Source organism: Artemia sp. Qi Xiang Cuo, chromosome 8 (genome assembly GCF_049724085.1).
Source record: "Artemia sp. Qi Xiang Cuo chromosome 8, ASM4972408v1, whole genome shotgun sequence".
Classification (NCBI taxonomy): domain Eukaryota; kingdom Metazoa; phylum Arthropoda; class Branchiopoda; order Anostraca; family Artemiidae; genus Artemia; species Artemia sp. Qi Xiang Cuo.
Genome location: NC_142801.1, coordinates 12,866,138 through 12,890,718, shown reverse-complemented (window position 1 = coordinate 12,890,718; position 24,581 = coordinate 12,866,138). Strand labels below are relative to the sequence as shown.

General features: G+C 34.1%; 1 protein-coding gene across 2 annotated transcripts; it reads left to right on the top strand.

Moving 5' to 3' along the window:
• The first annotated feature begins 731 nt into the window (after positions 1-731).
• On the top strand, positions 732-24,581 carry LOC148949177 (uncharacterized). 2 transcript variants are annotated; one of them, XM_089092855.1, is made up of 4 exons: positions 732-805; positions 15,290-15,465; positions 18,563-18,773; positions 22,795-24,581. In XM_089092855.1, the coding sequence occupies exons 2-4, from the start codon at positions 15,299-15,301 to the stop codon at positions 24,472-24,474; spliced, it is 2,058 nt and encodes a 685-aa protein (XP_088948981.1). In that variant the 5' UTR covers positions 732-805; positions 15,290-15,298; the 3' UTR covers positions 24,475-24,581. The 2 variants fall into 2 exon arrangements, with proteins under 2 accessions (XP_088948981.1, XP_088948982.1); XM_089092856.1 differs by lacking the exon at positions 732-805 and adding an exon at positions 834-863.

Genomic DNA, 24,581 nt, shown 5'->3' with positions numbered 1-24,581 from the left:
TTTGTGTTCTCGCAACAATTATTGTTGACCCACTATTGTTGATCAGCATTACCCACTATTGTTCTCACGATTGTTGATCAGCATTAACATTGTCCATCAATATTTTTTCGCCAGAAAAGTCCCTTAGCGACCAACAAAGATTTTGTTTACTAGCATTGTGGATGAAAAACGACGCACAACATAAATAGCTTTTTGGCAAAACTTAAGTAGGAAAATTCAAGGAGGAATATCATGGGGAAATTTGTTCTTGTTCTTACAATTTTAGACGAGAAAAAACAGTTACTCTGCCGTAAAGGCTGCTATATTTATTATTAGCTTCATTTATTACCTAAAATAAGACATGAGGAAGTATTTTATTTTAAATTAACAGCCTATTTTCAGTCCAAGGGCACTGAAAAATTTATTTGTATGCAACCGGAATTTTTAGAATTTGCTCAGACACTAGTAAAAGGTGTGTAAACAGGGAAAATTATAGGTGTAAAGTTGAGCTTAACCGAAAACAGTAAAACGTCATTCAATTAATTTTGAAAATATTGGCGTTTATTTCCAACAATAATAAAGATGTGTATTCTCACATTATTGTTACTCCACAATTGTTGATAAGCAGATCTTTCTCGTGACTGTTGATGAACAATCTGCTCGCCAGAAAAGGCCTTTAGTTTTCCGTATGCAATGGCGGTAGATGGTATTTGAAACGCTTGTTATTAAAGTTAGGAAACGCAACCTATATTTTTCTATCTAGAAGTGACCTGAAGGTTAGATTGGCCAGATAGAAAAATTGGAAAAGAGTCTGCAAAATCACAAGGTAGGCTAAATAAGTAGGCCTTGCCTAGGTATGTGTGAGCCATCTCTGGACAAGAAATGTAACAGTACAAAATTTTGTCTGTTATCTTCTATTCTTGAGATCTATGATTTGTGGTCCAAGAGAAGCTACACCAAACAGTGAGGTTAATAGGCCTAGGCTAAATGTATTTTTTTCAGCCTTTCTTGACAAATTTAAAATATAGCAAAGGATGAAAACAGATTACAAAAAATTTGGTAAAATTCTACTTTAGCTACTTTTGGGTATCTTGGAAAGGGGTTAGGTTAGGAAAATGAAACTTTCAGGGATGGGTCTACAGGTTAAAGTATGTCCCAGGAAGGTATTTTGAACTACCTACCTCTACTCCTTCTCTCTCTAGAAGGTCCAAAAATTTGCCTACATGACAGGTCTACACCTATTGAAATTTTGATAAAACAACATTTTACTTTAATTTTCACTTATCAGTTTGTTTTTCTCTGGCATTAGTTCTGATAATGCAACTTCTATTATTTGAGTAGAATTTTAAGCCATATCAATGTTTTTTTTTCAAAATTTAGGAAATGTATTTGCATATGTTTAAAACCTTATCAGTTGGGATTGAGTAAAGTTGTGAAGCTGAAAACAATTTTTTTATGCTTTATTTAGGCTAAGTAGAAGATCTAGGCTATTTTGCAAGGTTTCACTTTTATAATACAAAGAATATTAAAGGTCATCAAAGGTCAGGACTGTCTAGAGGGAGAAGGAGTAGAGGTAGGTACTTGCAAATACCTTCCCGGGACATACTTTAGCCTGTAGACCCATCCCTGAAAGTTTCATTTTCCTAGCCTAACCCCTTTCCAAGATATCCAAAAGTAGCTAAAGTAGAATTTTACCTACCATTTGATGCCTTTTTTATGCTCTTTCCAAATATACTTATTGCTTTACTCAGTAATTCAATTTTAAGTCCTTCATTGACCAAGTAAAATTCCACTTTATTTACTTTTGTTAGTTACTTTTGGCTATCTTGGAAAAGGGTTAGGTTAGGAAAATGAAACTTTCAGGGATGGGTCTAAAGGCTAAAGTATGTCCTGGGAAGGTATTTTGAAGTAGGCCTACCTACATTCACTCTGGTAAATATCTACCAAATCATTATATTGAGTTAGGAATAAAATGAATACACCATTTGATGCCTTTTTGGTAAATTTCTACCAAATCATATTATTGACTTATGCATAAAGTGAATATACCACATCATGCCTTTTTCTATGCTAATTACAAATATAGTAATCATTTCTTTCAGAAATGAATTTCAACCCCCCCTATATATGCCAATTCAGGGTAGCCTATATATTTCTGAAACCAAACCTAACCCTGAATTGGCATATATAAGGGGGGGGGGCTGAAATTCATTCCTGATAGAAATGATTATTATATTCATAATCAGCATAAAATAGGCATCAAATGGTGTATTCACTTTATTCCTAACTCAATAATATGATTTGGTAGAAATTTACCACCTTTTTATGCTGATTACAAATATAATAATCATTTCTGTCAGAAATGAATTTCAGCCCCCTATATATGCCAATTCAGGTTATATATTTCTACAACCTAACCCTGACTTGGCATATATGGGGGGGGGGCTGAAATTCATTTCCAATAGAAATGATTATTATATTCATAATCAGCATAAAGAAAGGCATCGAATGGTGTATTCACTTTATTCCTAACTCAATAATATGATTTGGTAGATATTTACCTCCACTCCTCCTCCTTCTAGAGGGTCCTGACCTTTGATGACCCTTAAAAAAATCTGTGTGTTATAAAAGCAAAACCTTACAAAACAGGTCTTCTGCTTAAATGAAGCACAACAAAATTGTTTTCAGCTTCACAACTTTGCTCAATCTTAATTTATAAGGCTTAAAAGATAGGCAAATACATTTCCTAAATGGCACTCCACCCTTTGACTATTGGAAAAAATTAGTTTATAAGCTTATATAGAATGGTACTATCTAATCTCCTTATAATTAAAAGCATTTTTGTCATCTAGTTGGAAAATTTGGCATATCTGTATAGGAAAAATCTAAATTTGCCAACTAGTTGATTAATAACTTCTCACCAGCAAAAGTTAATTTTTCCAACTAGTTGACTAATGACTTCTCCCCAGCTACACTTAAATTTGCCAACTAGTTGACAATAAATGTTGCCCCAGCAAAACTTTCCTTTTCCAACTAGTTGACTAATAATAGTTAGAATTTATTCTAAATTGCATAAAATATGTTAATAATATAGGGTTTTTTAAATCTAATTATCACTATTGTTACAGGATACCACCAGATGGCTAACTTGACAGTGTATATATATATACAAATCTTTGAATTAGCTAACCGACCAATCAGTATTTTAAGCCTAGGAGTCCAGTTGGACATAGGGAAACATATTAAGAAAACAATTCCTACTCCATAATATGCAGAATAATCCTAGTTGACACATTTTGCAGGGGGAGAGCCTTTATCTTCACTTCTTTCATTGTTTTTTAAGTTTTTCTAAGAAATTCATGGATTTTCTAGAACCTATATATTCACATTATATATACATAGAATTGCATCCTCAATCTAAATATAACATCCATTTGCATCACAAATGACATTTACTCCCATATTAGCCATGCGCTGGATGTCCCTAATGTTACTATTGTGTTACAACTTCCTTCTCTCTCCCTGTCTCCCTCTTAATGGGAGATATATTTTGAGTTATATATTGGGCTTTGAAGCCAGGGATTTTTTGTTTTAATTCCCATTATAATTAGTCTTATACCTGGTCCCAAAAGTAAGATTGAATTTGTCAAAGCTTGAAGGGCTATTCCTCCTGCCTGTTTAAAGAAAACAGATGCATATTTGAAGTTTTGTTCATTTCTATCTTGCATTTAATCAACATAAATTGTGTGTGTTCCTTTGTTTATCTATCTGTTTCTTTTCTGGAAGAATATTTTTGTCTCATTTTTAGAATGTTTAATTAATTGTTCCAACTAGTTGACTAATAACTTCTCCCCAGCAAAACTTAATTTTTCCAACTGGTTGACTAATAACTTCTCTGCAGCAACACTTAAATTTGCCAACTAGTTGACTAATAACTTCTCCCAAGCAAAACTTAATTTTGCCAACTAGCTTGAAAGAAACATTGCCCCACAAAAAAAAAAAATCATTTTCCAACTAGTTGACTAGTCACTTCTCCCCAGCAGAACTTTATTTTTCCAACTAGTTGACTAATAACTTCACCCCAGCAACACTTAATTTTGCCAACTAGCTGGAAACAAACATTGCCCCAGAAAACAATTTATTTTCCAACTAGTTGACTAGCAACTTTTCCCCAACAATACTTTCTTTATCCAACTAGCTAGAAACAAACTTACCCTATAAACACTTTTGTTAGCCATCTATTTGGCAAGTAACTTCCTCAGAATAATTTCTTAGCTAACAGCATGATGTAAAGAGAAAAGAAAAAACATACTATTCCTGGTCCAACAAAAATTGGCAGTAGGTGATTTTAACAAATGCACTACAGCTAAGGTAAATCAAACAAACTGAATTCAGGAGTAAATAGTCTTGAAGCCACAGAACTAAAAGTCTTCTCCTTCTATAAGTGTGCTTTCCAATCTTAGGCAACAGTCTGCAAGATAGTCTTACCCCAGGTTCACAGAGATGCAATTTCATTTAAAAATGCACATTTTTGTGGAACCTGCAAAGTTCTATTCATTGTCTGATGCCCATTTCTGCAGTTGTCCTTATATATATATATATATATATATATATATATATATATATATATATATATATGTTTGATTAATATATATATAATGGCAAAAATTAAGTTTTGCTGTGGAGAAGTTATTAGTCAACTAGTTGGAAAAGGAAAGTTTTGCTGGGGCAACATTTATTGTCAACTAGTTGGCAAATTTAAGTGTTGCTGCAGAGAAGTTATTAGTCAACTATGGAAAAATTAATTAAAAATTCTAAAAATAAGACAGAAATATTCCTCCAGAAAAGAAACAAAGACAGATAAATGAAGGAAGATACACAATTTATGTCCATTAAATGTAAGATAGAAATGAACAAAACTTCAAATATGCATCTGTTTTCCTTAAACAGGCCTGAGGAAGAACCCTCCAAGCTTTGACAAATTCAATCTCACTTTTAGGACCAGGTATAAGACTAATTATCTTGGGAATTAAAACAAAAAATCTCTGGCTTCAAAGCCCAATATATAACTCAAAATATATCTCCCATTAAGAGGGAGAAAGATGGAAGTTGTAACACAATAGTAATAATAGTGATGATTAAATTTGAAAAAACCCTATATCACTAACATATTTTATACTATTCAGAATAAATTCTTACTAATATTAATCAAATAGTCGAAAAATAAATTGCTTTCTGGGGCAATGTTTGTTTCCAGCTAGTTGGCAAAATTAAGTTTTTCTGGGGCAACATTTATTGTCAACTAGTTGCCAAATTTAGATTTTTTCTATACAGATGGACCAAATTTTCCAACTAGATGACTAAAATGTTTTTAATTATAAGGAGACTGGATAGTACCATTCTATATAAGCTTATAAAGTAATTTTGTCCAATAGTCAAAGGGTGGATATCCTTCCTAAATTTGAAAAAAAACATTGATAAGGCTGAAAATTCTACTCAAATAATGGGTGAGCAATGTTTGACTATTAAAGTTATTGATTCTTTATACTCTAAGCAACAAATATTGTCATTTACTCTTTTATAGAAAGTGCTATAAAGTCAAACAAAAGACAATATTGTGTTTTCTTTAAACATTAAGAATGATATAAAGTCTTCTGTATGGCTTTTTAAACAACAAATTATTATAGAGAAGTATGAATAAAGTTATACAGAAGACTTTATGGTTTTCTTATTTCATATATGATCCACTAATATGTCACACAGAAGAAATTATATTAGCCTACCCTACTGATACATAGAACAAACAACACAAAGTCATACAGATGGCTTTTTATAGCCTAGGCCTACAGGATTTCATATATAGAGCAGCCTCAATAAAGTCATACAGATGACTTTTTAATATATCATTCTACTATATAGCATTATGAATAAAGTCATACAAATGACTTTTATGCCTTCTGCTATTATAGAGCAAACAAAGATAAAGTCTTACAGATGGCTTTTTATACCTCATACTATTATAGAGCAAACATGAATGTAGTCCTATATATGACTTTTTATGCCTTTCTTTTATAGAGCAAACTTAAATAAAGTCATACAGATGACTTTTTATGCCTCCTGCTAGTACATAAAGAAAACAACAAATAAGTCATACAGATGGCTTTTTATAGCCTAGTCCTACATGATTTCATTTAAAGAGCAGCCTAAAAAAAGTCATACATGTGATTTTTTATGCCTCTTGGTATTATAGAGCAAACATGAATAAAGTCATACAGATGGCTTTTTATACCTCATACTATTATAGAGCAAACATGAATAAAGTCATACAGATGATTTTTTATACCTCATACTATTATAAAGCAAACTTAAATAAAGTCATTCACATGACTTTTTGCCTCCTACTAGTACATAGAAAAAACAACAAAAAGTCATACAGATGGCTTTTTATAGCCTAGTCCTATATGATTTCATTTATAGAGCAGACTAAATTAAGTCATACAGATGACTTTTTAATTTATCATTCTACTATAAAGCATTATGAATAAAGTCATACAGATGACTTTTTATGCCTCCTGTTATTATATATTGCACATTGGAGGGGTGGGGATATATATTCTGTGAATATATAGGCTCTAAGGACTTCATTAATTTCTTAGAAAAAACTGGAAAAACAAGGAAAGAAGTGAATATAAAAGCCCCCTCCCTGCTAAATGTGTTAACTAGGATTATTCTACATATTATGGAGTAAGAATTGTTTTCTTAATATGTTTCCTTTTGTCCAGCTGGACTCCTAGGCTTAAAATACTGGTTGGCCGGTTGGCTAATTTAAAAATTTGTATATATTTACACTCTCAAATTAGCCATCTGGCGGTATCCCCTTTTTATACCTCATAATATTATAGAGCAAACATGAATAAATTCTTACATATGATTTTTTGTTGTTTTCTCTATGTATCAGGGGGGTAATATAATTTCTTCTGTATGACATTTTAGTGGATCATATATGAAATAAGAAAACCAAAAAGTCTTCTGTATAACTTTATTTGTACTTCTCCACAATAATTGATGTTTAAAAAGTCATACAGAAAACTTTATATCATTCTCCATCTTTTCTCTAGAAATAGAAATATATAATTACAAACATACAAGGTATAAAAAGTCATTTGTATGACTTTATTCATGTTTGCTCCATAAAATTATGAAGTTTAAAAAGTTATCTGTAGGACTTTGTTCATGTTTGCCATATAATAGTACAAGGTATAAAATGTCATCTGCATTACTTTATTCATGTTATACATACTTTATTCATACGTCATGTTATACATACGTCATCTGCATTACTTTATTCATGTTATACATAAGATATAAAAAGTCATCAGTATGACTTTATTCATGTTTGCTCTATAATAGTGTAAGACATACTGTATGGCTTTATTTTTGCTTGCTCTATAATAGCATGAGGTATAAAAAGTCATCTGTATGACTTTATTTATGTTTGCTCTATAAAAGAATGAGGCATAAAGTCATCTGTATGACTTTTTATCATTCTACATAATAGGAGAAAGCATGATATTTTCTTATGTTTGGCTTTATACTGCATTCTATATAAGAGTAAATGACAATATTCTATTGCTTAGATATAAAGAAAAAAGTTTCTATATTGTCATATGTAGGTAACCCCAAATAACAAGAATTGCATTTTCAGAATTAGGCCTCAATCCAGAGAAAAAGAAACTGATATCTGAAAATTACAGTAAAATTTTGTTTTGTCAAAACTTCAATAGGTACTTGTGCATTATATGATACCCAGGAAAGAAGTCAAGTTTGGTTAATGCTAATGAAATAAAATAAAATAGGATGGAAATATAATAGTTTAGAAACAAATTTGGGTACTTGTGCATTATACACACTCTTTTATATACTGCTAGTTTGGTTAATGTTAATGAAATAAAATAAAATAGGATGAATATAGAATAGTTTAGAACCAAATTTGGGCTATATATTTGCACATTACAGGGGGGGGGGGGGTAAAGAAAAAAAAGCAGATAAAAAAAGACACATACCCAATTATAACATGTAATTATTGTAATTTTGTTAATAAATCATTATAACTTGGTATCTGTTTTTTTTTTTATATGTATTTTTACACTCTTTTGTCTTCAGCAATAACCCCTTATCCTGAAAAAATCCAACTACCTCTTTTTCTGTCTGGGAAATTCCAAATTATAATTTTATCATTCATTTTAGATCACCCATTTCACACAACTCAACTCTAACAACTGTTTTGTGATTGGGTATCTCTCCTGTATCTGTCCTGGTAACTGCTGCATCTCATTTGACATATATAAAAGAGTGGATATAATGCACAAGTACCCTAACCTAGGTACCTCCCCCCTCCCCCTAAACCCTAAAAAAACAGTTTAACTATTGTAAACTCAATGAGAAACCATGGTTTGTGATCAATTTATCTCTTGCAAATACCTGTTTGATGGGTTCCCATTGGTATTTCCTTGTACAGTCTATAGCAGGGGGTAACATATAATGCACAAGTACCAACCTGTCACATAGGAAAATTTTAGGAGTCTCTAGAGGGAGAAGGAGTGGAGGTAGGTGCTTCAAAATACCTTCCCAGGAAATACTCTAGCCTGTAGACCTATCCCTGAAAGTTTCATTTTCCTAACCTAGCCCCTTTCTAAGATAACCAAAAATAGCTAAAGTAGAATTTTACCACCATCTTCTAAAAGGGCTATGTTAGGAAAACGAAACTTTTAGGAATGGATCTACAAGATAAAGTATGAGGTAATGTTCATATTAATGGTTTATTCCAATAGCTAAGAAACAAACTTATCACTATATTCAGAATTGTATCCTGAATCCAAATTCAACATTCTTTTGCATCAGAAATGAACTTGACCCCACTCCTATAGCCTATATACCAATTCAGGATATATATTTGCATATTAGGGAGGTGGGGGTAAAGTTAATTTCCAATGCAAATGAATGTTAAATTTGGATTCGTGATGCAATTCCAACTATGGATGTAAGTTTGAGCTTTATCTCCACCCTCCAGCCTAATGTGCAAATATATAGGCTACCCTGAATTGGTATATATAGGGTGCAGGTGAAGTTCATTTCCAACACAAATGAATGTTAAATTTGGGTTCAGGATGCAATTGCAACTACAGAGGCAAGTTTGTTTCTTAGCTATCTGAATAATGTGTTAACATAAGCATTACCCAAAGTATGTCCCAGGAAAGTATTTTGAAGTATCTACCTCCACTCCTTCCCCCTCTAGAGGGCACTGACCTTTAATGATGTTTGTGTTATAGATGTAAAACCTTGCAAAATAGATCTTCTGCTTAAATGAAGAAAAAGAAAGATGTTGGTAAATATGGAACAGTTCATATAATTAATCTACAAATAAAGTTAACATGCCACTTGATGGCATTCTTTATGCTCTTTTTAAGTATAATAATTACTTTTCTTGCAAATTCAGTTTTAAGCCTTTTTTGGACCTTAGAAAATGATGATTTCTTTCCATAGTTTTTTGGTATAAAAGGGTTAAAAACTTTGTTTCAAACATACTATATCATAATAAAATCCATTTTGTTTAAGCTTTATAATTCACAAGTATTGATTTGTCACAAATTAAGTTAGATTAAAAAATTCAAAACAATTTCTCCATTTACCAGAAGTTGCAGTCTGATATTCAGCTACGAACCAGTTGTGAAGAACAAGACTTGGGAGTCCTTGTTGATGAGCAACTGAAGTTCCACGGGCATTGGCAACAAATTGTGTCAAAAGCTAATTCAAGTCTAGGCCTGCTGAAATGTACTATCACCAGCTACTCCTGTACTGTCTTCCTGAGACTGTACATGGCTATTGTTAGGCCATTCTTGGACTTTGGAACATGCCTGACCTCCCCCTCCTACAAGCATGACACCAGAATAACTGAAGGAGTCCACAGACGTGCCACCAAATGCATCATGGGTCTGCGAAATATGCCATATGATAAGAGACTGGAGCACCTAAAACTAATGCTGGTCTTCAGACGTCACAGATGTGATATGATGCTGACCTACAAATATAATAGTCAACCAAAAAACACCCTCCTCACAAAACACACAGGTCAACACAACACTAGAGGACACTCAGAGAAGCTAGCAAAGTGAAGAGTGAAGACCAGACACTAAAACTTTTTTACTGAGTGTATTTCCAACAACAGGAACAACCTCCAAGACAAAACTGTGACTGCACCCACTAGTGCCTCCTTCAAGTCAAGACTTGACAAAGAATGGAACAACAAGCCATGGAAATATAAGTGGGATAGTCCATCCATCTCAGTTGCCAACTAATGCAACATCACTGAGCCCATTTCACAGTGACGTTCCAAATTAAAATCATTGACGCAAAGCAGAACAGATCCAGCATGGACCTTATTTCGCTCCGAACTGCGAATTAAGGTGGCCATCTCAAAATTTTGATTGGATGTAGCCTGTTTGGGGAAATGGTGGTTGTGAGAGGGGTGTTAGTTATCCTCCAATCACTTTCAACTATTAAAAGGGCACAAGCCATTCGAATTTCCAATCGACTGTCCTATTTTTAAAGTTCTTAGAATATCACTATGTCTAAAAACCTTACATGTCCCCTGGGCACTAACTACAACCCTTAGCCCGAGGGCTCTGAGGGGGTTATACAACCCAAAGATACAGTGTGTGTGTCTTTTAACCATGTTGAACACACTAGCTATCAGATAATGCATATTGTGATTGTGTTTGGAGAAAAGGTCGACATGAGATGGGGGTTAGTTGCCCTCCAATCACTTTTGACTATCAAAAAGGCAACTAGTCCTTTGAATTTCCAATTGAATGAGCCCTTATTCAAGTTTTTATGACAAAGCTTTCAATAAAATCCTTATATGCCCCCAGGGCATAACTTACAACCCTTACCCTGAGGGCTGTGGGGGGAGTGTCATCCTCAAAGATATAATTTCTGGACCTTTCAACTACTTTGAACAAAATGGCTATCTCAAAATTTTGATTGGATGTGTTTGGAAAAATGGTGGGCGTGGAAGAGGTGTTAGTTGCCTTCCAATCGCTTTTGACTATTAAAAAGGGCACAAGCCATTTCAATTTCCAATAGAATGAGCCCTTTTTGAAGTTTCTACAGCAACGCTTTCTATAAAAACCTTATATGCCCCAGGGCATAACTTACAACCCTTGCCCTGAGAACTGTGGGTTGGTTGTCATCCTTATAGACCTAATTTCCAAAACTTTCAACTATGTTGAACAAAATGTCTATCTCAAAATTTTTATTGGATGCGTTTGGAAAAATGGTGGGCGTGGAAGAGGTGTTAGTTGTCTTCCAATCGCTTTCGACTATTAAAAAGTGCACAAAAGTGACCTAATTTCCAGAACTTTCAACTATGTTGAACAAAATGTCTATCTCAAAATTTTGATTGGGTGTGTTTGGAGAAAAGGTGGGCATGAGAGGGGGGTTAGTTGTCGTCCAATCACTTTCGGCTATTAAAAAGGGCAGTAGCCCTTTGAATTTCCTATCTAATGAGCCCTTTTCGAAGTTTCTGCAACAAAGATTTCTATAAAAACCTTGTATGCCCCCACAGCATAACTTACAGCCCTTGCCCTGAGGGGGGCGTCCTCCTCAAAAACATAATTTATATCAGGAAATCAACTATGCTGAACAAAATGGCTATCTCAAAATTTTGATTGGATGCGTTTGGAAAAATAGTGGGCGTGAAAGGGGTGGTAGTTGCCTTCCAATCACTTTCGACTATTAAAAAGTGTACTAACCATTTCAATTTCTAATTGAATGAGCCCTTTTCCAACTTTCTATGGCAACTCCTTTGGTACAAAGTGCCCTGGTATAAAGGAAAAAAAATACATTGTGCCAACATCGTTCTTTACTCAGGCAGCGCGATTGCGCTGCCTATGATAGCAAAAGGTACATACCTTGTCTACAATTTTACCCATCACTTGCTTTTCTGTATTAACTATCATATTATCAAGCAAATTTTAGTGCTGAGAAGTCTTTAATTTTATGAAAACAACACTCAAATAATGCAGTCTTTAATTTTATGAATATAGCATAGACTAAGAAATAAAAGTTAATAAAAAAAAGTTATAAACCAATGTTTTAACTCTTTTATATACCCATAAATTTGAGAAAATGTATTATCTTTAATGGCTCATAAAGGGATTAAAATTATATTTCTGAGTAAAGCAATTAGCCTATTATATTTGGAAAGAGTAAAAAAGGTGTTGAGTCATATGTTCACCTAATTTGTAGGTAAGTAATGGAAAGATCTGCATCTTTATCCCTTATTCAATGCTATTTCCAAATATAATAATTGCTGTCATCACAACTGTGGGTAAATTTGTAGTTTTCAATGTAATTTACCTAGTATGAAAGTGAATGCATTGCTTGATGCCTTTTTATGCTCTTTCATAATTCAATAATTGGTTCTGGTGAAAACACACCCTATTAACCAAAAGTAAAAGAAAACTGGTCAGTGACCAGTCCCAAAACAGCCCATATTAACCAAAAGTAAAAACAAAACAAAAAAAACTGGCCAGTGAGAAAAAATTGCCATTTGTTACTGATTCAGGAATTGTAATTATTATTTCAAATAAATTTTTTGATTAACTTGCTAATGTGATTGCTAAGAAAAATAAATACCTTTAGAATCAGAATTTCATCCTAAATCCGAATATAACATATATTTGCATCAAAAATGAACTGTACCCCCACTCCTTTAATATTCCAATTTATACCCTGAGTTTCACTCTTTTCTGCAAATTTATTTTATAGTTTGTCAAGATAGTGGAAAATTTATTCTATAAATACAATTCAGGATATATATTTGCACATTAGGGGAGGGCGTAAAGTTCATTTCTAGTGCAAATGAATGCTTTATTTAGATTCAATTCAAAATTCTGATTCTAAAACTGTGTCTGTGTCTTAGATATCTCTTTAGTGAATTAATTAGAAAATTATCTTATTTTCATTAGTTTGAATAGTAGTTTGATGTATTGAAAATAAACTTACAAAATCTTTAGAAAAGAGTCTGAAACCCCTTAACATGATGTCATTTTTTAGGGTTTTCAGATGCTTTTTAATAATTAGGTTAGGTTATGTAATGTTTTATTCTCTTTAAGGGCTCAAAATGTAATTTCATCCAGAAGCAACTTGAATTATGAAAGATCATAAAAAAGGGCATCATGTGAAATATTCATTTTTGTCCTAGCTAAATTAAATTAAAAACTGCAAATTTACCCAGTCTCACATCATGTACCAACTCCTATGAGAAAAAAGAAAAAAAAAGTAATGCAAACCCGCAAAATCAGCCAGCTTTTGCAAAGAGACTAGCCTATGGTCACTCTTATCCCTTAAATCACAACTTCAAGCAAAGGATTTCTGTCCTTATAAGATTCCATGATGACTTGTGCTGCCTGTTATTTTCCATCTTGTTGATAGCTAGGCCTAGAGTAAAAGCTCCAGCTGCTCCTTGTACAGATGCTCTATGCCAGTCCTAGGGTATAAGTATAGAGTTAAGGGTTTAGGGCTGTTGAGAAAGAAACACTATAAAATTCTGAAAACAACTTTAAGAAATCTTAAAATACTTACTCATATCATTACTAAAAGCCTTTCACTTTACTTTTATCTTTAACCCTCCTAATGTGCAAATATTTAGCACAAATCATGTATTTATCATACATTTTTCCATATGTGACTCTCCTGTTTCAACTTAATGCCTATAAATATAATCAATATTGATAGAAACAAGGAACAGAAAATGCATGGTAAAGTTTCTGAGGTTGCATACAATATGAATGAGGTAGAAGCAGTGTTATAATTCGACATATTATCATTTTCATATTCATTTTACACTATGGCCAATGGATGACTGCTTCACATTTGGTGAATGTTGGGGTGTGTGTTTTTGTGACCCCTGCTGTCCTTTCTTTTGAAATAATTAAAATGCTATGGATGGCCAGACCTTCTTTACCAGTTGCAGCTCTGACTTTAAATTCTTTGGCGAGCATCTTGTGTGTGGTTTTATCTTCTCTCAACATATTGCTGCAAAAAAAAAGATGTTCTCAACTGCAATTTTTTCTGGTTCTGCATACTTTCTCTCTTTCACCCTCTGAAGCTGTTACTGTTTATTCCCAGCTGTATAAATACTGTGATATGGCAATGAAATATTGACAGCTTTTTTTGTACTGCTCTCCCCCATGGCAGGCTATGGAAACCATTAGGGACATGAGAGCTAGCAAGATTTGTAGGATTTTAGAAGTCTCTTGACGGTTTGTCTTGGCAAGAGATAGCAGATAACAGTCTTGGTGGATTCAAGAGCACCAAGCATATGTGCTCAGAAGATATTTTAGAATAGTAGTCTCCCCAGTTATGAGTGGGCTCCATTAAATGGGCGCTCATGGGGGAAGGTAGCGTTTTGGCCCACTCCTTGAAGACAAGAAGTGAATGTTTCTTAAACTTTGGAGAATTGCAATCCAAATCATAACTTGGCAAATAAAAGTCCAAAATTCTGGTATTTCCAGAAAAATGGTATGCTCTTATAATAGAAATAAAAGATTTCTTACTATTTTAGCTAATCTTATTAGCCTGTTAGTCTGTATAATTTAGGAATTATTGTTAATAACCTTTATCTTATAATTTACAGTCTTCAATATTGGGCTACTGCAAAAGAAAAGTCTACTAAGACTATGGGTTTTCATGGAATTAGTTTGTTTGATTTTGTTTTCTCAGTTAATTCAAAAACCTTTTTGATGCAGGCTTATCTTATGATTTATTACTTTTGTCTTGTAAGACTAAGGCTTGTGATGGAAAAAGGAGAAGTTAAAGAAAACAAACTGATAACATAGAAAAGTGAAGGTATAATTTGAAAACTGGAAATCATCATGTACAATGCCAAAAACTTATAGATTTTATTTTAAAAACTTAACACCCCAAGAAGCCTTTAGACTGGAAACTTAAGCAAGTGCTCAGGGGAAATGTATGGATGTCATTTAGTTGCTCTGGACCTGGTTACTATGCTTTCTATGATTTATTCATGTGATGGCATAATGCTTACATTTTCAGCCCAATTGGAGTCATATTAAATTGTAGAAGACTCAGTTGTTTTTTTTTTCCACACTAGCCTTTCAAATCACCTTATTGGCCTGGTTGACCTTAGGTTTGCTTGTTTTTAAGACCATTCTGCAACCCCCCCCCTGATTTCAATTTGCTCTTACTATGCATTAAAAATATTCAAATCAACCTTAAATTGTTGCAGGTATAAGAAATGGGGAAACACAAGGAAAACAATAGCTCTAGCAGTGAATCAGTATTTGATGAAACTACAGAAGCTGAAAGCAGCTCCAGCTCAGCTGAGTGTTCTGACAAAGAAATTAACAAAAAGAAGTCTAAAAAATCAAAAGTATTGACTAGTTCCAAGCACAAAAAGACCAGGTGAGTTCCATTTTATATTCTACCTCTTGTCTAGGAGTTGTTATTGGTGAAAGTAGAAAATAATTGTTTAAAAATATCAATGCTTCAAAACTAGCCACACCCAAAAAGCTGGATATTCTCTAAAGAGTGCTTAAAAATTGGGAATTTTGAGCCTAAAATTTTCTTTTCGAGTATCCCCCCCATCCCCCCCAAAATGAGTGTAATCTTTATCATGACTTCAAAGCTCTAGGACCAATAGTGCTCGATTTTTTTTTGCCACATCCCACTTGCTCAGAAATTCTGTTTAACAAGGGAGAGCTGGAGCAGGAGGGATTCTCCAAAAAAAAACAACATAAAAACGGATGACAAACAAATGAAAGTTCAAACGGGGATAAGTCCTTTTATTAGACAGTGAAACAGATACAAAAAGTTCTGGATATTTTTAACACATATACAGTGACCATCATCAGCTGATAAACTAAAGTGTTACAATTGAAACAAAAGATATTTGTAACTGAAAATAAAGTAATTACTCCCAGGTCATAACTTGTTTCCAGTTCATTGGCTGAGAGGGTTCAATAACAGGGTATATTCCAAGTCTTGAGTTGCAAACTTTTCTCCTTAAGTTGTAAACTTTTATTTGTTCATCATAGAAAGGCAGTATGGTCTTCGAAAAAATATCTACGTCATATGGTAGACCAAACAAGTGTATAACTGTAAATTCAGCAGCATACTGTTATGCTGTGTTGTTGGTTTTTTTTTATTATATTTAGCCAAATGTCATTAGAGCAAATAGAGTAAATTCATCCATTCCTCTGAGAAAATTGAAACTCCTTTCATTTTTTTTCTTTCTGTTCCTATTCCTTTGTTTTCCTCTTTCTCTGTTTCTCTCTCACTCTATTGCTCTTTCTCTTTTTCTGTATATCTCTTGTAGACTATGTGGAGTAATCAGTGCTCAGTTCTAAGGCAATATTAAAGATCCTTTTTGCTCCTTTTTTGTCCTGCTTCAAACAAGATGGAGCATGAATAATGTTTACTAAAATGCTGGTGTTGAGAGGTGGCTTTGGAGGGGCCATGGGTCCACTTTATGTCTTCAATCATGCAGATTGAAAATATTTGAAGGGTTCTTGTTCAAATAAGGTGCCACCTACCTACCTTTTTACTAAATAGTTTATTCCACTTTCTACTTCCAATAATATTCTAAAATATTTGCAAGATTCTGCCTTAAACAACCCACATCATGGCTACCTTCTGTTAACAAATTGACAAGGAAAAGTTGGGGATTGGCTATTACTGCCCCTAAACGTCCTAAGAGGCTTGAGTGTTATTTAATCTTTAAACACAGTAGATTTCTATCATGTTTCATTTTTATTATAAATATGACAATAAAGACTGTTAGTTATAGCTTGAACTTACCCAAAAAAAAATTTTTAACCATATATTTGTGTCAAATCACTTTACTTTTACTAATCCAACATGAAACTAATTGTCATCTGTTTTCTTCTTTTTAGAATCCATTCCTTTCAAATATTTAGAAAACCAAACTTTCAACAAAATATAGTTTTCAGTTTAAGCAATCTATTTGGCTTTCAGTAAAGTGCTGATGAAATTCTAACCCTTAGAGTGTAAAGAGAGGGGGGGAGGCTCTAGCCTTAACACAAATTAAACTGTACTTATTTATGGGAATACCTATTCATTTTATGTTTTCTAAGTTAAAGCTAACTCCTTTTACAATTTTCTTTGAGATTAAAAAAGGGATTTGAAAACTTGACCAGAGGAGTATTAAATGTTAAACTTGAGAATGCAGGTATCAGAAAGGTCTTCTGGATCTTAGAAATTTATACCTGAAAAAAACAAATTTACTGAATAATATCTGAAGATTTTATTTTAGGTATGCCTTAAAAACCATAAGGCCAAAAAACCATATTCTCAAGGTTACGTGCTAACGTAGTTTTTTTTTATATAAAATAATGAGAATACAATAATTTTTACCAATTGGGTACTGCAAAAATAGTTGTTCTTTTAAAACATAACAATGTAACCTAATTTGAGACAAGAACAAAATCATTGTCACGATATTTTTTTTTTTTTTTGGGGGGGGGGGGGCATATATTTCTTTAGAATTTTGCACTTTTTAATCCCAAACTCGTCCACTCTCGGCTTTTCTGTTGATGTTATTTTGTGTTATGGCTGCTTATCCTTTGTGCTGGAGAATCACGTAAGGGATCCTTGTTGTACTAAACTATTGTTTGTGTCTTGTGTGTGTCTAGTGGTGTTTGTGTGTTTGTGTTGTATTTGTTCTGTTGATATTGTCTTGGCGTATGGTTGTTTTTCCGTGGTGCTACCCAAGGTTAACGCGAGAGGTCACAATTCAGTTTAGATGCAATATCGTTTGAGCTGTCAATATTTACCATGGCATGTCCTTTAGTATCTCTGGTTGTTCCTATTATGCATATAAAACGTAAACAATGGAGACCAGTTTAGGGTGGGGGGCACCATGCAATTTCCAGGAAGGTAGTAATGTTGTTGTTTTCTCTATTTTCCTTAAGTAAAAATGCCAAAAAAGGGGTTTTTCAATGAAAATACGAAAAAGTACCTTTTTCCAAATCTAAGAGGGACTATCCTACCCTCACTCCAGCGGACATGCCTGATGGAAGTAATTAGTCTCCCTCCAGAAAAAATCCTATTTTTTTTATGACAACTCATTAGTTTTAGGTTGGTGCAAGGAAACTCGTCTACTAAACTTAAAGAACTCAAACTTTTTAACTTTTATTTTGGCCACTAAAGAACTATAATAAAGATGAAATTCCGTGTCAATGCTTTTTTTTTAGAAAGAAAAAAACTTTCTGAGATATCGAAACTCGATGCTCTTTTTATTTATACTTATTACATATTATATATCTATTTACATATTTATTTATATATACCGATTTATACACTTATAACTATTATATATATATTTATACCTATTTATGCCAGCAAGTCAATTCTGACCTGCTGGTTATGGCTCTATTTATGTATACATTTGTGCTCTGCCGGAATCAGTTGATTCAGAGTTCTGACTCGATACTGACTTGCAGGTTTTGGTTCGGTTTATTTATGCCTTTGTTCTCTGCAGGATGAAAGCTAAACCCAAGAGTCCTTCTACTGAAACATCCTCTTCATCATCAACTTTGACATCGTCATCAAGATCTGAATCACCGGTAAAAGAAAAAGAGGCAAAGAAAAGTAAAAAGAGGAAAAGGAAAAGACAAGAACCCTCTTCAAGCAGTGATTCGTCAGAAGAAGACATACCAAAGAAGAAGCGGAAAGACGAAAGGAAAAATATGGTAAGCTTGAGCTATATAGGCTACTTATTTGAAAACTACATATATTTTGTGTTTAAGATGCCAAAGGATCTGGCTAGTAGGATGACTTGTTCTTGCCTTTTTAGCAAATAATTTAAACTGATATTTATGTGCCCAATGTTTAACTGAATAGAATATGATGTGATATGATGAATTATACCCTGATCAGTGAAGCACTATAATAAGTAGGATGACTTTTACTTGCCTGTTTTCAGCAAATAAACTAAATCCAAACTGATAATGATATGATTGGTGTTATGACTGAATATGATATGATGAATGATGTCAATGATATATTGATATATGAAGTGCTACAATAAGTAGAATGACTTGTACTTACATGTTTTCAGTAAATAAATAAATCCAAACTGATTTTATCCAGAAGAATTGTCAAAAGATAATTTTATGTACACAACACTGACTGTACATCAAGCAATCAGCTTTATAATTTACATGGTTAAAAGGTTAGGGGAGTTAGATCATATTTTAAGCCATAAAGATGATATGTTGCCGAAAATCGCGCTTTTCAGCCATCTGGCTAAATTAACCTTGGAACGAAAATCCATGAAAAAGAGGTCAGGCTTTACGTCGTAAAGATGATAGGTTGCCAACAATTGTGCTTTTTAACCATCAGTTGAAATTAACGTTCGAACGAAAAGCTGTAAACAAAAGGTCACGCTTTACGTCATAAAGATTATATCTTGCTAAAAATTATGCTTTTTAACCATCATGCGAAATTAACGTTGGAACGAAAAGCCATGGACAACTGGCCACAGGCAAAAGGTTACTCTTTAACTCATAAAGAGGATAGCTACTACCACTACTACTGCTAACAACCCACTGCAGCACCAAGCCACCTGAGGCCAAGACAGATACGCATGCTCCTTCTCCATCCCAATCTATCCAAAGTCTCTCTCTTTACACCCTCCCAAGAAGTTCCCATTTCCATCAAATCTTTCCTTGCGACATCCTCGCACCCTATTTGGGGACGACCCGCTTTTCGTTTTTCCCTGCACGGTAGGCAGACAATCCTTGGCAATAGGTCATCCTGCATCCATAAAACGCGTCCTAGTCATTTCCTCCTTTGTCTCATTATAGCCCTAGAAAGCTGGATTGAACCACATTTTTAATACAGCTACTTTTTGAGATTCGGTCAGTCCGTTGGGCACCCAAAAAAATCCGTTGGTAATTTCTCTGGAAAAAATCTAGCGACTTCTCTTTCGTTTTTTGGAGTGCCCAAGCTTCAGAACTGTACTTGACCGCTGCCATCACTTTAGCTTCCTATTCTTTCAGACTTTTTTTCAACTGTGAAAAAAAACCATGAGCCATGGCTATTTCGCTTTTAACATCTTCACTGCACCCATCATCTTTACTAATAATACTACCTAGGTAAGTGAAGCTGTCCACTTGATCGATTTTCCCGTTACCTAACATTACCTCTTCACCATCACTTATTTTAAGTCTTAGTAACTAAAAATGGCATTCATTTTCAAACCTATTCTTGTGCCCTGAACTCGCAAAACCTCTAAAAGTTTATTCAATTTGCTAAGATTCCCATCTACGATGCTTAAATCATCATCATAATCTAAGTCTAGGAGAGTTTTACTTTCCCATTTTATTCCGTGTTCTCTCATTGCCTTTGCTATGCGCTTTAGGACAAAGTCACAGGGACTGAGGTCAGGAGTAGAGAGAACCACAGGAATTCCGTCCAAGGAAAGAAATTCTGTTATGGGAATGGCAATATTGAGCAACCATTTCTCTGTAATTTCTGTTCTCATGAGAATAATCCTTTTTTGAGCCTTTCAAGGACGCCATTATGGAAAACGGTAAATCCGTTGAAAGTAATTGCTAACTTAACATTTTCACTGTTAAACGACGATCTGATCTCACAGGAGCTAGGACACATTCAATGTTGTCGTTCTAAGTCGAAGTTGAAGGCCTTCCTAGACGTCGTTCATATTCAACATTTTCTCTGCCTTTCAAAAATATTTTATCCCAGCTGAAAACTTGAGCTCGGGATGAAGAATGCTTCCTATAGGACTCTTTTAACTTTATAAACGTCACCCAACGTTGATTGATTTTCCAGGTTTAATACAACATTTAATGGCACAACGTTGCTCCAAGTTCCGATGTTCCGTTTTGCGTGATGCACAACGAAACACAACTCCATTAATCGCAGTCTCGAAATTCACATAGTTAACAGGCGGAGTAGAAACTTGAACTAAGCTATGGGAAGATTGTGTTACACGTGCTCTCTCAAGGATAAGAGCGCATGGTTGCCAGATCGCTTGCAGTATCGCCAATCTCATTACTTCTCTGCCTCACTTCGTATATCTCCTCTTATCTTTTGTTAATTTGAGTTATTTTTACTTAATCTTATGCCATTTCTTTTTTTAAGCATAATTTTAAACTAGAAACACGCATTATTTAAAAGTCATGTACAGTATAAGCCATCTAATATATAAGCATACATCTAGATGTCTTATAAGGTATCCCTTCATCCTCTAAAAATATTTCAGTCTTGTAATATTGCTTATCTTCATCGTCAGAAATTTTTTCGGGAAGTTCCTATGCTTTTATATAGTGTCGATACAGGTTTGCCCGCTCAGGAGTTTTCGTTTAATTGTTATTGAACTTCTTTTTTTTACTAGTGAAATCTTTTTTGCTAGTTAAGGAAGGGAGGTAGCCTCACTAAAACTCTTGTTACTGAGAGTTGTGCCCAAGCCACAGTGTAATAACAATTGTGGATAAAAACAGATTACGCATGACCACAGCGCCAATAATTATATCCTGTGTGTAGTTTAGTAAGTTGGGCTGCGTTCAACTTTCAAGCGCGACTTTGTGATTGATCAATCAGAGTGGAGATCAACGGCAGATTTTTCACAATCAGAAGAGATGGAAACTTTTTGTATGGTTAATCTACTAAAGGATATAAACACACAGTTTTTTTGTAGAATATACTTCAGAATATGTTATTATTAATATAGACTTTTCAAGCCAATCCTTGCCTTTTTAGTTTTCCGCTTCTTGAACACAAGTGTGACATGAAACTCAAGGGAGAACACAGATCATCCACAAGTCTTCGTTTTTTTATTGATTAGTCAACTATCATACGGCTTGATGATGAATGATTTTATTACGTGACTGCACCAAACAGGTATTTCACGCTACAATACTATATAACTACATTTATACACAAACACTAAAATACTTACACGAACTGCAAAAAAAAAAAAAAAAAAAAAACTAAATTATATAAAATGGAATAAAACCTACCCATTCACTAAACATCCTCAGAAAATTTTCACAATAACCAGAAACATCAAATCTATTTGTGCTATACAGGAATTTTTTCACTATATTCCTAACATTTTTATCACCAATTATCAGACTTAAATCAAATGGGAAGCTAACATTGTGTTCTCTCAATTCAATAATCATATTAAACCTCTGACGAACATAAAAAGGACAATCATACAGGAGATGCTCACAGTTTTCTATACATCAACATTCACACGTTGGGCTATCAGTTATGCCTATTCTATGTAAAAAATGATTAAGTTTCGAATGGCCTGTTATAAGCTGAGTTAAAATATAACTTGGTTCAAAGTGTTGCGGACAGATTAAATCTTCTTTACATCTGAAAAAACCTAACAGGCCAACTACTGACAGAATTTTCAAAAATTTCATACCCTTTTTATAAAGAGCTATTCTTTAAAACACTACGGTTCAGTTGGAAAGGTGAAAAATAATTTTCATCAGAAACTTAACTCCTAGCAACTCAGCAACTATTTCATCGGTAAAAACGCTATGATCAATAGAGTATCTATTTAAAGGAAATTGGGCATTCTAATTTTATTAGAGACATCTTTTACACATAGTGTGACATATTTCAAAGAATCAAGATCGAACTCAAATTATTTCTGAGTTATGGTCAGTATAGTACGTTCTATATTTTATTTTCCTTTTTTCTAGTTAGCCAATTGTTTTTTTTTTTTTTTAGAAACTTACAAAAAAGAAGAAAGAAAGTGTCGTCTCTCTTGTTGAGAAGAAGCAAATGAAAGATATGCTTTCTAAATCACCAGTTGGTAAAGCAAAGGATAAAAATTACAATTCCAGAGAAGAGAAACAACATGACAAAGAAAGAGGTGGTTATAAAAAGAAATTTGACCGCTCAGAATCAAGAGAAACGTCTAGAAAAACGATGTTTGAAACGGAGCGAGAAAGAAAATATGACAAGAGAAAGTCTCCTTTAGGTCGAGGCCGTTCTTTGGAAAACGGTAATGATTTTGAAGACAAATTCCGAACTCAACCATCATCCAAACGTCGGAAAGACGAGGATTTCGTGCAAAATAAGGGAATATCACCTCGACGCGAAAGAAGAATCTCCCGTTCACCTTCTTTTAAAAAATACGAAGAGAGGTCTTCTGCCGCGAGAAGTAGAGAAACAAGAATCGAAAGTTGTAAAGAGCGTTTTGACCCATCACCACGAAGATCTGAACATTTTCGTACATTAAGAGATAAAGACTATTCTCCTGGCCGAAATTTCCCTCAGTCTCGAATAATAGGGTCAAATGACAGAGATATTTCGACTAGGTTTTCTGAGGAGCGTCGCCCTCCTCAGAGAGAAGATAGGCTTAGGAGAGATGATGGAAAGTTTCGTAATCATGTTCATGACATAAATGAACGAGCTAAAAACTATTCCCCCTACCGAAGAAAAGGGTCAGTAGATAGAGAAATACCGGCAAGGTTTTCTGAGGAACGTCGCCCTCAGAGAGAAGATAGGCCCAAGAGAAATGATGAAAAGTTTCGTAGACATAACAATGATATTAAAGAACGAGACAAACACTCCCCCAGCAGAAATGCCCCCCAGCCCCGAAGAAAAGGGTCAGTAGAAAGGGAAATATCGCCAAGGTTTTCTGAGGAACTTCGGGCTCCTCAGAGAGGAGAAGCTAGAAGAAATGAACGAAGGAGAAGCAGAGAGCATGAAAGAGGTAACCGTAAACACGACAGGAATAGGGTAAGACCCTCTAGTAGGCGAAGTAATGAAAGAGAACAAGACATACCAAGGGGCATTACTATAAAAAAAGAGCCTTTAAGTCCTGAACGTACAAAATGGGATAGTGGAAATGAAGCTCACGAATACGAAACAAAAGACGACAAGAAAAAAGCGGCAAAAGAGAAGGAAAAACCTAATTTTGCTCTTTCTGGTAAACTTGCAGAAGAGACGAATACCTTTCGGGGTGTAGTCATCAAATACAGTGAGCCTCCTGAGGCTCGTATTCCAAAAAAACGTTGGAGATTTTATGTGTTTAAAGATACTGATAATATGCCCACTCTTTATATGCATAGACAAAGTGCTTATTTAATTGGCCGTGACAGAAAAGTTTGTGACCTGGCAGTGGACCACCCCTCTTGTTCAAAACAGCATGCCGCCTTACAGTATCGTCTCGTCCCTTATGAAAAGGCTGATGGACGACGGGCAAGAGCCGTAAGGCCGTATATTATTGATTTGGGTTCTTCCAATGGAACTTTTGTGAATAATAAGCCAATTGAACCTCAAAGATATGTTGAATTACGAGAAAAAGATGTACTTAAATTTGGCTTTAGTTCTAGAGAATATGTTCTGCTTCATGATGAAAGCAAAGATGATATTCTTGATGATGATTACCAAGAAGATTGAGTATTTTATCAAATTTAAAAATAATTTTAAGTTATATCTTGATTATGTGTACATACGTTTTTATTTCTATTGTTGAAAGGTGAATTACATTGTGAACTACTTGTTAA

Bases quoted from the DNA above. Each gene is read 5' to 3' on its own strand.
- LOC148949177 (XM_089092855.1), top strand. From the start codon at position 15,299: ATGGGGAAACACAAGGAAAACAATAGCTCTAGCAGTGAATCAGTATTT. The intron at 15,466-18,562 runs GTGAGTTCCATT...TGTTCTCTGCAG, and splicing joins TCCAAGCACAAAAAGACCAG to GATGAAAGCTAAACCCAAGA. The intron at 18,774-22,794 runs GTAAGCTTGAGC...TTTTTTTTTTAG, and splicing joins AAGACGAAAGGAAAAATATG to AAACTTACAAAAAAGAAGAA.